This window comes from Poecile atricapillus, chromosome 2 (genome assembly GCF_030490865.1).
Source record: "Poecile atricapillus isolate bPoeAtr1 chromosome 2, bPoeAtr1.hap1, whole genome shotgun sequence".
Taxonomy (NCBI): domain Eukaryota; kingdom Metazoa; phylum Chordata; class Aves; order Passeriformes; family Paridae; genus Poecile; species Poecile atricapillus.
Window position 1 is genome coordinate 21,542,533 of NC_081250.1, and position 13,500 is coordinate 21,556,032.

The following is a 13,500-nucleotide window of genomic DNA, read 5'->3' on the forward strand; positions in this document are numbered from 1 at the left end:
TTTGTGTGGGTATTAAATTATATTTAGCATTCTGACAGGAGCAGACAAACAGAGAAAGTCTAACAGTAAAATAACATAGATGTAATTTTTTTGCAAACAAGGTTATGCAATATAGCGAAGAGGTTGTACATGTGAAAGAGAAGAAGGAAAAGATTAAACCTTTTTTAAGACCCAAAGCCAATGTTTGTTTTCAAAAAAATCAGGAAAACTTCCCCTTATAAAGGATTACAGAGGAAGAACAGAACAACTTCTAGGCATAAGTGCATGCAATGTAGAGAAAGAAGTGACTTATTACAAACTGCTGTGGACTACCTTTACACATTTAAAATTGAGGTAAACACTCATAAACCAGCATTTTCTATGCATCTTGTGATGTGTTTTATCAAGAAACTTTCATTAGATGGTTTCAGCAGATAAAAGTGATCTCCAGGAAGCTCATAAAAGGCAGTATCTCCACTTGTTAGCTCTCGCCAACCTAACAAAGATATTTAAAGTATCAGAGAAATGTCAATTATTGTGACCATTTTGTATAACTATTTCAAATTTATTATTTAACAATTATTTTAAATTCATATCAACTTTTTGGTTCATACATTGAAACTGCTCTGTTGATTTGTTTCCTTTAAGAAGGAGATACTCTAAAAACTCTTAATTAACGGGTGCACTACAACAAGAAAATGCATAAGAGGAAAATCATTTAAGCAAAGTACCTTGTGCATCATATACTTTATCATCAGATCCAGAAAAGTAGGTAATATCACAGGAGAAGGGGATCATTTCTGCCTTCTCAAATCTGTGAACATAAAAAGTAGTCATAAAACATTCCATAAGATACCTATATTTGGAATTTGCTTCCACATACAAAAAAGGGTTGTTTCTTTTTTCTTCCACAAAATGTAACAAATTTTGGGAGTTAGATTATACAGGACATCAGGAGAAAAAAATATTGCATTTTGAAGTTTCTCAGCTCTTTGCCCTACTGCAATTAGATCTAAAATTGTAAAGAAAGAATGACCCAATAGTTAAGGGAAAAAAGAGCTTCAACCTGCAATAAATAATGATGTTACCTATTTATATACAAGTTCTAACATTTCAGCATCTTTCAGTGTCAGGCTCCTAAGACCAAAATGGGTCCTACATCCAAGTGTATTCTTGTTTTTGCCAAGGTAGGAAGCCTCAGCTACATGAGCTGTTGTGTAACATCCAGTGGGGACAGCAGTTAGGATGCAGGAAGCTGGTTGCTGTCTGGGTTCCCAGAACACAGGGATTCTTTTCTTCTGATTAGGCTAGAGGACCTTGGATCTGGAGGCTGAATGCAGTGTTCCTGAAGCATGATGAGCTAAGATTCTTAACCTCAGAAAACAATAAAAGACATGAGAATATTCCTTTTTAGTAGCTGCTAACTTTGGATCCTAGGTAGAACTGTAATTCTGCCATGACAGGTTCACTACTGCATGAAAAACAGTTGTGGTTGCTGCAGTACACAGTGTTTCATCTAGGGCTTAAATACTAGAAAACAAATAGAAAAGAACACAAAGGAAAAAAACTGTTTATTGTTTCTTTTTCTTTTTATAACAGAAATGAGAACAAGTTACTAAGAAAGAAAACCCCAACATGATCAGACAGAAGTAAAAATGTATAATACAAAAGTAATACAAAGTTTAAAAAAACTTACGAAAATGTCTGAAAAATTCTCATGTCTTCTCTGAAATTAAGCGCCATATTCTTCCTTGTGTCCTCATCCTGTGGAAGGTCATAATTTCCTCCTAGAATCGCCATACATGCAAGAACTTCATCATTTCCTTCAGGTATGACCATGCTTTTGAGGGCAAGATGTACTGCAGACTATCAGTACCAAACAAAACAGATCAGTGGTTTTATATAATATACTCCAAATAATCTTTTCATTAAAATTATTTTAGAAAAAAATACAATAATTTTCCATCTCCAGAATACAATGGCTGATTTGTTTAATGTTCCCAGAGAACACTTGATGGAAAGGGTTAGTTGGTTGTGCTTACAACTTGGAAGTGACAAATTATGAGTGAGCCAAGTATGCTCTACTTCTGAAACTTATGCAGACAAATAACTGTTAATATGATTTTGTTCAAGCTTGACTCTTACTATTGGAATAAAACTAGTAAAATAATCTAAGAAAAAGAAAAACCTAGCACTGGACATAAACCTGGCTAATGTAGGACTGGAGAGACCAAGTGATTATGGAAATTTGCGGGAATAACAATTACTTCCATGAATCACTCATACTCAGGACTGCTAAGAAGCCTTAGAAACTAAAGAACAGAAATAGAAAATGCTGACTGAGGACAGGACTGGAAAAATGCTACTTCACTACTGTTTTTCTGAAAAAGTCTAGCAGAACTAGCAGAACCTCAGGAAAAAACTGATTAAAAATCCTATAAAGAATGAGGAGAGAGAAAAAAATTGGACAAATATATTGAGGCTGATACAGCAGGTTTATGAAAGACTAGGTCCAGACAGTTATTTCACACATTACACAGTAAGGAGGACCACTTAGTATTTCGGTTTGATTACTTTTGAGTTTTAAGCCAATGGCCATACTAAATAACACAATATTCAAAAACATTTAATTTAAGAATTAGTTAATTCAAACACTAATTAGCTCAATCATTAGTTTAAGGAGATTGCTCTTGCAAGGCTAAGGTTAGCAGCAGTGAATATTATGTATTCTGCATCTACCTCAGAACACTTTTCACTCCATAGATTCTGAAGAAATGTTTATTTTGTATTAAAACTACTCTGCATACCATACTGAAAAGTATTATTTTTACTTTTAGTAGCTAATTTATGACTCTTTTTCATAATGTTAATGATTCTGTAGCTTACATTTGGGGCATGTGCTGCTGACATGAAAAGATGGACTGGCTCCAATCCGTACTTTTCTTTCAAATGAAGTGCAACAGCAAAACTTGTGTAAGTTCCAAAACTGCAGTGAAGAAGAATTAAAGCAAAGTAAGTAAAAATGTACATAAAATCAGGAAAACATAAACATAATTTTAATTTTAGTGCTAACTGGCTATCTTGAACAGTTGCTGAAACCATATATGACATGCAGATTATAATGATATTAGTTCGTTGACATGAAGTATATTCCTACATGGTCTAATTTTGCAAATAAGACTTTTTCATAGTGTCTCTTTCTCTTAACAGCCTCCTTAATTTTCAGTAAGAACAGTTATTTTGAATACTTGAGACTCAGCAGTCTTTAAAATCTGTGTTTCATGAATGGTTCACTGCCTGCATTCATACAGATCAAGCACTGACACAAATATTAACAATAAATGCAATTATAATTGATTAGAAACACGTGTTCAGATGTTGTGCCTGAAGGTATAAATATATAAATAACCAGAGTCTTTGAGAGCAACTGCATGTTTTAGGATGACTTGACAGAAGATCCTTGCAGAAGCATATAAAGTAAAATTTTATTTTTATTTTTCAAATAAAAACAAGTAATTCTCTATTCCTACAGCTCAGAAACAGAAGCTCCTTCTCCAGGGTATCTAAAAATGTGTATTATTTTACCTGTGACCAAAAAATGCAAATGGTTTTTCTTTCAATTCTTTTAACAAAGCACTTGTAACTTCAGTAACTATGCTTGCCATGTCTTTTGCAAAAGGCTTCTCAAGATGAGACTGTCTTCCAGGAAGCCTTATACAGAGCACTGCAGAAGAGGTGAAGGAAGGGAGGGAAAAGAATTACAGTTATTTTAAACAAATACAGTAAAATAGTTTTAATTAAAGTTTTTAGTTATTCTGCAGAATATACATACTATTCTAATTAATCCTTCTTACAGTTGATACTGTGCACTTGCTTACTATTGCTGCTACTGTTATTCAATCCTGCAAGAGATTAGGTTTCCACGTGTCCTTTAGTCTCAAATATTGCCCCTCCAGCTGATTTGATTGATAAATGCCTTGGGTAAGAATCCACACAATCCTGATTTCAGCTGAGGTTTGAAAGCAACTTTATTGTTGTAAGTTTTAATAACAACCACAAATTCATTAATTACAATATTAGTAAGTTTGAGGGTTGTGTAAAATATATTTTTTCAAGGGCAGCATTACTAAGTGAAACTATATTAAAATTGTACAATCCCTGTTTTCTTCTTTGTCAGCTCTTTAACACTGCACATTGGAAAATGTGGAATCATAGTGCAAAATGGATATTTACAGTTAATTATCTTTATAGAGAAGGAAATTTTACATCCTTTTACTATTTCCCTTTCAAAGTTTAGGGGTTTCCTCTCACTGTTTAGTGAAAGTAAGGAATGAATAGATCAGAAAAAAAAATGTTGATTTTTTTCAAATCTCCTTGATATCATGCATACTGCCAGTTATGTAGAAGTAATAGGTCAGACACAAAGTATTTTAGAAGAGATAGATTAAGCCACAACCTAATACCAAGTACAGAAAAGTTTGCGTCTTCTGTACTTTCTGCAGAAACCATCTCTGAAAGAACATTATGTGCCCTGACTTTATTCACGCACCTGGTCCTAGGCCATTTCCTTACTCACTTTCTTGGAAGCAGTTCCAGTGGACAAAAACTTTTTCTTTCTTCTTTTTTGTTTTTTTCCCCCTAATTTCAAGGAAAATTCAATGTGCAACTACTTACCAGAAAGTATACGTGCATTTAGAGGACTGGTAAAACTGTAATGGCAATACTCATGAATATGAAATTATTTTTTTCTTTGTGGAAGGTCTGGAAAATGGCCTTGGTTAGGTCAAGCAACGGATCTTTTTAGTGCTGATACATCTTGTGAGCAATGAGAATTATTTCATAGTGTAACTAAATGTCATTTCTCTGTTACAAAATTCATAGATTAAATTTCAGTTTTGATACAAAAAGTGCAAACACTGGTAAGAAATACTCTGCAGCCTCTCAAAATTAAAAACAGTTCTCATATCTTCACTGTTAACCTTGCTGAAGACTGGCTTATAAACAATATGCAGTGTATTTCTGTTTCTGAATCATACCAATAGTTTCTGAAGCAGTCAAGCATACTATACTCTTGTGAAATGTAGCTCTGAGGATATAATTTTTTAACCCTGTCAAATATAATTTGATTCAAGGTGGTACAGAAAATCTACCCTAGTGGAAATGCTAGTTCCTAATGAGTGCTTGTTCCTTCCTTTCTGGAAAAGATGCATTGGATAAAGATTGTGGTACTCTCAAGACTATTATATTCAATTTAAAAAATATGGCTATTGTGTATTTCAGAATTGCTTAACTTCTACTATAACTACAAAAATTACCAACCTTCAATTGAGTCATTGAAGAGTTTGCCCCATTGAGCAAGTTGGGAAGTTCCACCTCCAGACCACGGAAAGCAAATCAGTCTACAAAGAGCGTCTGGCCTTCTTTGTACACAAGAAACCAGCCTTTCCATTTCTTAAACAAAACAAAACAAAACAAAAAACCCAAGAAAATAACACATCATTCTAGAATAAGACTCTTCAGATATAGGAAAAATAGAGTGAATTAAGTGTAAATTGAAACAACAGGGTGCAATAGTCTCTGTCATCAAAACTGCTTGTGCTACAACACAACTGCTTGTGTCTCCTAGATATAAGAGAATCTTCCCGCAACACTGTAAACCAGTTCTGCTTTTATAAATGATGGTAAAATAGTATTGGGCAATACCCTTAGTTAATATTTGCTCAGTCACTGACTACAACAAATATTACAAGTAGCAAAAGAAATTGTTAAGGGTTTTCAGGAAGACCATTTAAAACCATAGGCTTTCAGAATATACACAAAAATAAAAGATCCATCTAAAGAACCTAGAAAACATAAGGACCACCTAGTTAAATGTTCTTTCTATAAGAGTGATAAAATAGATGTCACAGGAATAGTAGTTTCTTTATATATATAATATCTATGAATTACTCTTTCATGCATTTTTCCAATCTCCCCTTGAATAGGTGGTATTCATGACATCTTCTTGCAATGAGTTGCACAGCTCTACTATCTGATGCATGAAGAATGAATCCCTTTTTTTGTTTAAATCCAACTTATACAAATTTATTTGATGGACACGGAGTAGCACAGTAAAGAGAGTGAACAGTGCACCTCTCAGGGTGCCACTGAACATTTCTAAGCTCTTCTGCCATATTGTCTCAGCCCTCACTATATGGCCTGGCTGTGTTAGGTATCCTTCATATCCATCATCACTGTCCATCTCTGGACTTTTAATTTGTTACATTCTGTTGAGATCATGGAGTAACCAGAATAAATATGTGTTGTGTCAAAAATAAAATAAATATGTGTTGTGTCAAAAGAACCTGGGAACAGCATGTGCTTGGTGAAGATAAATTAATTGGAAATATAGTGATACTGAATTTTTATAAAATGTTTTCTGCAACCATCAGAATAAATTCTCATGTTCTTATTAAAAAGACTGAAAAAATACTTATTAGGGGGCAGCAAGCAGCAAAATTCCATTTCCAAAATGCTGCAAATCATGAAGGGCTATATTCTTGCCTTGAATATAGCTCAGTATACGTAAGGGCTGATTCGCCATAAAATACACCTGTATGCCTACATGCAATCTTTTTTGCCTACCCAAAAAGTTTGAAAAATGCAACCAGATCAGGATAGGCAGCAATTCAGACCTATTTCAAAATTACACCAACAAGATAAAAGAAAACAGGCCCAAATGTGTATCTGTCAGCAGTTCTTGATGCCAAACATAACAATTTGGAGAACTAGTACTTTGCAGAACTGCTATTCTGGAGAAACAGCAGTTTCTTCAGGGGGTCCCTCCATCTCCCAACAATGCTGCTCTTGTCTCCTGGCCAGCAAATGGTGAGTCAGCCATCAAAACCAAAAGGTAGTCAGGGAAAGTGAAAGGACATAGCAGGTTATGGAAGAGAGAATTTTACTTTCCCAAGAATAATAGTGAGTGACATAGCATCAGGACTGACAAGAATAAAACACAAACATAGGAGCGCTAGTAGGGTACAGAGAGACCCTGCTTAGGCAAAGAGGCAGAAATGCCACAGATAATGAGAATCTGTTCCTTTCTTAGCCTTTGTATGAAAGATACACATAGCACAGAGAAGGCTGGCACTACATTTTAACCACAGCAATTCACATCCAGTGAGAAGACCACATAGACACTCCACTTCTACCTTACAAAAAATAAGAACATGACTAAAAAAGGCATGAGGTTTATAAACATTGAGGTTTGGCCTCAAAACCCAGTTGTACAAAACGTATTCGGTAGACTTGTCCACCAAATTAATTACCCAGAGACATAGAGTAGGTGCAAGACTCCACAGGACTATTCTCATTCTTTTAAACAGAAATATTTTTATATGATGATAGTAAAATCCCCACAACTGCTCACAACCAACTCTGTCTCCTTCAACTGGAAAGTTCTGTATTCACTACTGGCTATCCTGCACCTTGTGGGTGATGTTATCGCATCACTTTGAGGTCAATTCCTTTATCCAAACCTACTGACACCCAATCAGAAGAGAAAAATCAGTAGCAAGAACTCGAGGAAAACTATTCTAAGCGCTGTTTTCCTCACACAAGTTGAAATATGCTAATAAGGTATGAAAACAAATAACAGATTTCTGAAAAATATCAGTAATGAGGCCAGATTTCTTAGTTGCAGAATGACCTACAGAAGTACTTGATGATGAGAACAGGAGTAAAACCATAGTCACACAAAAACATAGTCACTATTGTCTTTGCTGCAAAGGAGACTGCTGTGAGGAAGGCAAGAATGCAGTGCAGAGAAACGGTGAGGCTCAGAGAGTAACCTAAGTCAAAGCTGTAACAGATGCACTCATCACCAGACGCTGCTGTGTCTGCTCGTGCTGCTGATGAGACAATCTGTCCCTTCCCAGCTTCTTGGGGCATAATGCTCTATCTTTCACTCAGCACTAGCAACTACATAGCTATGTAGTAAGAGCACATCATTTATCAAGCTGAAAACTAATCCTGTAGTTCAGTTTTCACATCAGTCTCACCATCCTCCTGTTGAAAACAAAGGGAGTTTTTTGTGAGCTTTTTTGGAAGCTTCCACACACTTCATCCAGCTGGACAGGTGCATGCTGATATTACATATACAGCCCCAAGGTTTGGATGTCAATGACACATTTGTGCTAACCTAATGGAGTAATTTGCCTTTAAGGATTATTTTACAACTTTCCCTGGAACAATTTCCCTGAAAGAACCCGCAGAGTCTGTCTTACTGGTTTGAAAGATACATCTAATTTTCATTCACAAAAAATGAAAGGCCACAAACAAGAAAGAACTATTACATGAATAAATAATCTTCTTTGGAGTACATTCAGTTGAATCTAATTTTATTTGAAATCTAAGCATATGTGGTTAGGAAAATATCTTCCTTTTTTCTAATTTTTTACAAGACGGGCAACAATTTAAAAAATTTATTATTATTTCCAAAATGTCTTTATATTTCATCTACTTATTTGCCTTACACCTGAAATCTAACGTAGACCCTATTAAAACAAAGAGAGGATACATAAGAATTCTTTCGCAGAATCAAGATTTTCCTAGATTGTAAGCTTTGCAAGAAAAACAAGCTTTTATTTTATTCCCTATAAATTGTAAGTTAGATGCATGATCTGATGCATTAATGGCAGAAAAATCTACTTTAGAGTGTTCACAATCAAAAAGAATGTTTCTTTCTTGAATATCAGCAAAGAAATGTCTCAGTCATAAAAAAAAATAAAAACACTGAATTTTAAGAAAGTATTTCCTGGCTTTTATCTCTTCACATTTAGAATAAGCTGAAAATAAAATTCTAGTTTAATAGAGAGCTGTATAAAAGATGAAAAGAGCCATCATTTAAATCACAGAATAACTTAGGCTGAAGGGATCTTCTAGAGATCATACAGTTCAAACCTTCTCTCGTTAGGTGTTCAGGGTCTCCACGGATGGAGACTCTACAACCTCCCTTGGTAACCAAGTTCCAGTGTTCAATCATGGCTCATAGTGAGTATACTTTTCTTTCAATCCATATGCTTGTTGTCTCTTGTATCCGCAAGTCTTCTGTCTTTTTGCTGAGTACATCCAAGAAGAATCTGGCTCTGTCCATCCTCTGCACATCTTTCTATTAGGTAGGTGAAGACATCTTCATTTGGCACTCCCCTCTTAAGACAAAACCAATTATTTCATTATCTCCTGTACACCACCCACTCGAGTCACAATCACAGGGGACCGTGCCACACTCACTTCAGTATTTCAACATCCTTCAAATACAGCAGAATTAAAAATGGAGCCAGATGTGGTATACCAAAGAAATTTTGGATTATTTTTCAAACATGTTTTTGAGACAGGCTTTCAGAGCATGATGAACTTTTTACATGAGCTTTATTTCTTTTCATGTCATCACCTTATAGTAGGTGGGCAAGTATTAATTGAAAAGCACAACTGAAAACACAAGTGACAACAAAACTGCTTTCACACTGACCAAGGACAAATGGACCAACAGCCCCATCCTGCAGGGAACAGAAAGCCAAAGATAAAGAAACACCAAGTGCTTGCAGCACAGGGTGTAAGATAATTCCCCAAGGAAAATATATTCTATAGCACACAGTCTAAAAATCCATGGAACGCATCTTTGTGAACTGCAGGAGTGTGGTATGTAGGGCAGTCCAGGACCTAAGAAGCCTCTCAGGTATCCAGGCACTTGCAGACCCTGTATAGTAGGGTCTCATTTGTGCACACACGAGTTAACCCCTTGTCTGCGGATCCTGGAAGCCAGGGAAAAAGCAATCCTATCCCCAGGTGGCAAGTACATCCAAGTCTACTCACACAATTTAGATTTAAGATAGTCCATTCACCTCCCAGCAATAAGCACAGAAGCGGAATAGTGAGCCTGGGAATCAAATGATCCATTTCACAGTAGGTATTGAGTCTGTTACCAAAGCTGCTGGATTGCTTTCAACCAGGCATGTATCTGAGACACCTGGCTGGGAACATGGGAACTTTAACAGGTCAGGGCATTGACCACTTGGTATCTGCAATCCTGTAGTAACAGAGCTGTCAGGCTGTAGGATAGTTAGGCAGTGTAATCCTCTACTGATTGTATCTTCACAAGAGAAATGCAGTTTGTGTAACTGCAGACTGGTGACAGACACCAGCTTCTCAGTGTCTTGAACATTGTGATACAGTTGAATTTTTTTATTTCTGCATCTGTATCAGTACCTTGCACATTACTGTATCACACACATTTGGTTACATGCATTGTTCAAATAATCCTTAAAAAAAAAAGTGAAAAAATATGTTTTGCAGGGTAGGCACTTAGGCCTTCTGAAAAATTACAGGTTTATGGAAAGAGGTGTCCAGTTAGAGAGAAAACACATCTGTTACATGCGTAGTAATATTTATTACAGATTTTTGAGGTTTATGATTTATATCCCTAGAAGTTTTCTTACTCAGAAAAAAGCAGTGGTGTTCCATTTAAGAGACAGCAAAATGCATAAACCACAGGAAAAAAATATGTGGGAAGCCATATCTCAGTAGTTCCTGAGTTCAGGAAAATACTGGTCTTTGCTTCTTGAAAAATAAAGACTTAAAGCAATCCTTCGTCATTATACCTAGATGCTATAAATTAATGGAAAAAAGTATGGAGCATACCCATCTTATTAGTCATATTTTTCCCAGTAACATATCTCTCATGGTCACATTTTTAGCAGACTATATTTGAAATCAGTTAATGTCATTGCTAACATCTAAAAGCTGATGATGAAAAAACAATTTAAGCGTCATTACCAACTGAAATCATGTCCTCCAGAAATCTGTTTGCCCATCTCTTTACTTAGTCTTGAAATAAAATCTAGGAAATTATTACAGAAAACCTATCTGTGGGACACTTGCATCTGATAAGCTCAAAGCATCCCTAATCCAAAATTATTGAAATAAATATTGAAGTCACACAACATGCATTCTCAACATGGACTTTACTACTTGGACCTTCCAGGGTGTTGAAATTGCCAAATATACAGACCATGTGGATGCTCCAAAAAAAACCACAAGGAGCAGTATAACCTCCCCTCCTTCCCTACTGCTTCTGCTGCCAGCCTAGTTCTGCTATGTTACAACCACATAACCTCGGCTCAGATGTTTGAGGAAATCATTCAGTTGAGAGAAAGAGCTCTAAAGAAGTCCACAGAGTTGAGCTGTGAAAGGTAAGAGAGATAAAATTGGAGATAGAAGCTAGCCATAGAGATGCTAGGCAAGTAGCCCAACAATCCAGAGGAAAGACATCAATGTGGAAAGATAATTACCATCTCAAGGGAAAACATGAGTTGGGAGATTGCAACTTCCTGTTTAGCATCTTTATTGATAATGTGGATGAGGGGACTGTGTGCACCCTCAGTAAATTCACAGACAACACCAAGTGGTGTGGTAGGGTTGATGTGCTGGAAGTTAGGAAGGCTCTGCACAAGGATCTAGACTTGGATCGATGGTCCCAAGGCCAGTGGCATGAGATTCAACAAGACCAAGTGCTGAGTCTTGCTCTGGGGTCAAAACAACCCCATGCAGCACCACAGGCTTTAGGAAGAGCTCAGTACATAAAGTGAAGGGAAGAAGGTGGAATGGGGGAACGTTTTAAGGCATGGCAGTTTGTCTTCCCAAGTAGCTGCTACATATGATAGAACTCTGCTTTCCTGGGGATGGCTGAACACCTGCCCATGGGAAATAGAAAATGAATTCCTTGTTTTGATTTGCTTTTCTGTGCGGCTTTTACTCTTCATACCCGCAAGATGTCTAACTTTTACTCATCTGATCCTCTCGCTGATCCCACTGGTGGGCGAGTGAGTGGCAGTAGGTAACGGGGAGCCATCTTGGCAGCAAAGGCAGAGAGTAACAAAGAAGCAAATAGAAGGCACCACTGCTGCAGAGGCAAAGAGAACTCATGGAACATGGTGAAACTTAGTATGGCAGATTATGTCATAGAATTTCTTTTTTTTAAACTTTTTTTTTTTTTTTTATTATTCTGGGCCAAACCATAGCTCTTCAACATACACTACCCAGGTACACATGCAGCTGTCAGATACTTCTTCAATGTGCCAAATAGCAGAACTCTACTCTATTCTATTTAGGAAGAGCTCAGTATATAAAGTGAAGGGAAGACACTCTGGCAGGTGTCTCTGAAAGCAGAGACTTCATTAACCATGGCAAGTAGGGCTGAGTGGGCCTCACATGTCCTTCCCAGTACAACTGGTGTTTCACCATGTGGTGAAATGTTTTCTCCAGCATGTAAAGACTACTCCAAATGCCACCCAATCACTCTGGTTACTGCTTACTCTACTGCTCTGTAGCTGCAAGTCACACCCCACAAGCATTTTTCCCACATAACATTTTAACAGGTGGCACAGAAACCCACTAGCCCAGACTTGCTCCACCCTTACAGATTCCTGAGCTATTGCCCACCCACAAAGCAGTTGGGCCACTTACCCTGGGCGAGGAGTCCCCTGGGCCAGCCATGGCTTGCATTTGGTCTCAGTCCTGCTAAGGACACCACCGAAGTTAAGAGCACAACTGCTGAGGGACAGCAGCTGTGAAGAGCCCCTGCCCTCTAGTGTAGCCTCAGCTGTGCCTTCTCCCCACGTCACAGATCCTGAGTTCTAAGGATCACTGAAGTCCAGCTCCTGACCCTATGCAGGGCATCCCAAGAATCACATCATATGCCTGAGAGCATCCTTCAAATGCTTTTTGAATTCTAGCAGGCTTGGTGCTGTGACCAGTTTTCTGGGGAACCTGTTCTAGTGCCCAACCATTCTATGTGGAAAAACGATTTCCTAATACCCAGCCTAAACCTTTCCTGACACACCCTCAGGCCATTCCCTTATTTCCTGTCACTGGTCACCACAGAGAAGAGATCAGTGCCTGCCCCTCCCCTTTTCCTCACTATGAAGTTGTAACTACAATGAGGTCTCCCCTCAGTCTCCCCCAGGCTGAACAGACCAAGTGACCTCAACTGCTCCTCATGTGGCTTCTCCTCCAGGCCCTTCACTATTTTCATAGCTCTCTTTTGGAAGCTCTCTAATAGCCTAAAGTCTTTTGGATGTTGCGGACACCAAAACTGCCCCAGCACTGAGGTGAGACCGCCCCAGAGCAGAGCAGAGGAGGACAATCCCCTCCGTTGCCCGGCCGTGATGCTGTGCTTTGTGCCCCCCAGGACACGGCTGGCCCTCCTGCCTGCCAGGGCACTGCTGATTTATATTCAACTTTCTAACGACCAGGTCAATAGAAATTAGGTCTCCAGTCTCTCATTCCCCAGTCTGTACGTACGTCCAGAGCTGCCCTCTCCCAGACGCAGAATCCGGCACTTGCCCTTACTAAACTTCACACTGTTGGTGATGGCTAGCCCCTCCGATTGGTCCAGGTCGCTGCGGGGCCCGTCTGCCTTCGAAGGAGTCAACAGCTGCACCCCACTTCCAGCTGCCCTTTAAACTATTCCACCGGCGCGCC

At 38.0% G+C, this 13,500-nt stretch overlaps 1 protein-coding gene across 1 annotated transcript; it reads right to left on the reverse strand.

Annotated features, from left to right (window-relative positions):
• Positions 1-5: 5 nt before the first annotated feature.
• On the reverse strand, positions 6-13,446 carry OLAH (oleoyl-ACP hydrolase). The gene is made up of 7 exons (XM_058832171.1): positions 13,321-13,446; positions 5,299-5,430; positions 3,565-3,703; positions 2,866-2,965; positions 1,676-1,845; positions 711-793; positions 6-475 (listed from the first exon to the last, which is right to left on the reverse strand). Exons 2-7 carry the CDS (start codon positions 5,426-5,428, stop codon positions 342-344), a joined length of 756 nt encoding a protein of 251 aa, XP_058688154.1. The 5' UTR covers positions 5,429-5,430; positions 13,321-13,446; the 3' UTR covers positions 6-341.
• Between the last annotated feature and the right edge of the window lie 54 nt (positions 13,447-13,500).

Coding starts and splice junctions, on each gene's coding strand:
- OLAH (XM_058832171.1), bottom strand. CDS start 5,428: ATGGAAAGGCTGGTTTCTTGTGTACAAAGAAGGCCAGACGCTCTTTGT. Junction 3,704..5,298: donor CTTCAATGACTCAATTGAAG/GTTGGTAATTTT, acceptor CCTCTTCTGCAG/TGCTCTGTATAAGGCTTCCT. Junction 476..710: donor TAAAGTATATGATGCACAAG/GTACTTTGCTTA, acceptor TATCTTTGTTAG/GTTGGCGAGAGCTAACAAGT.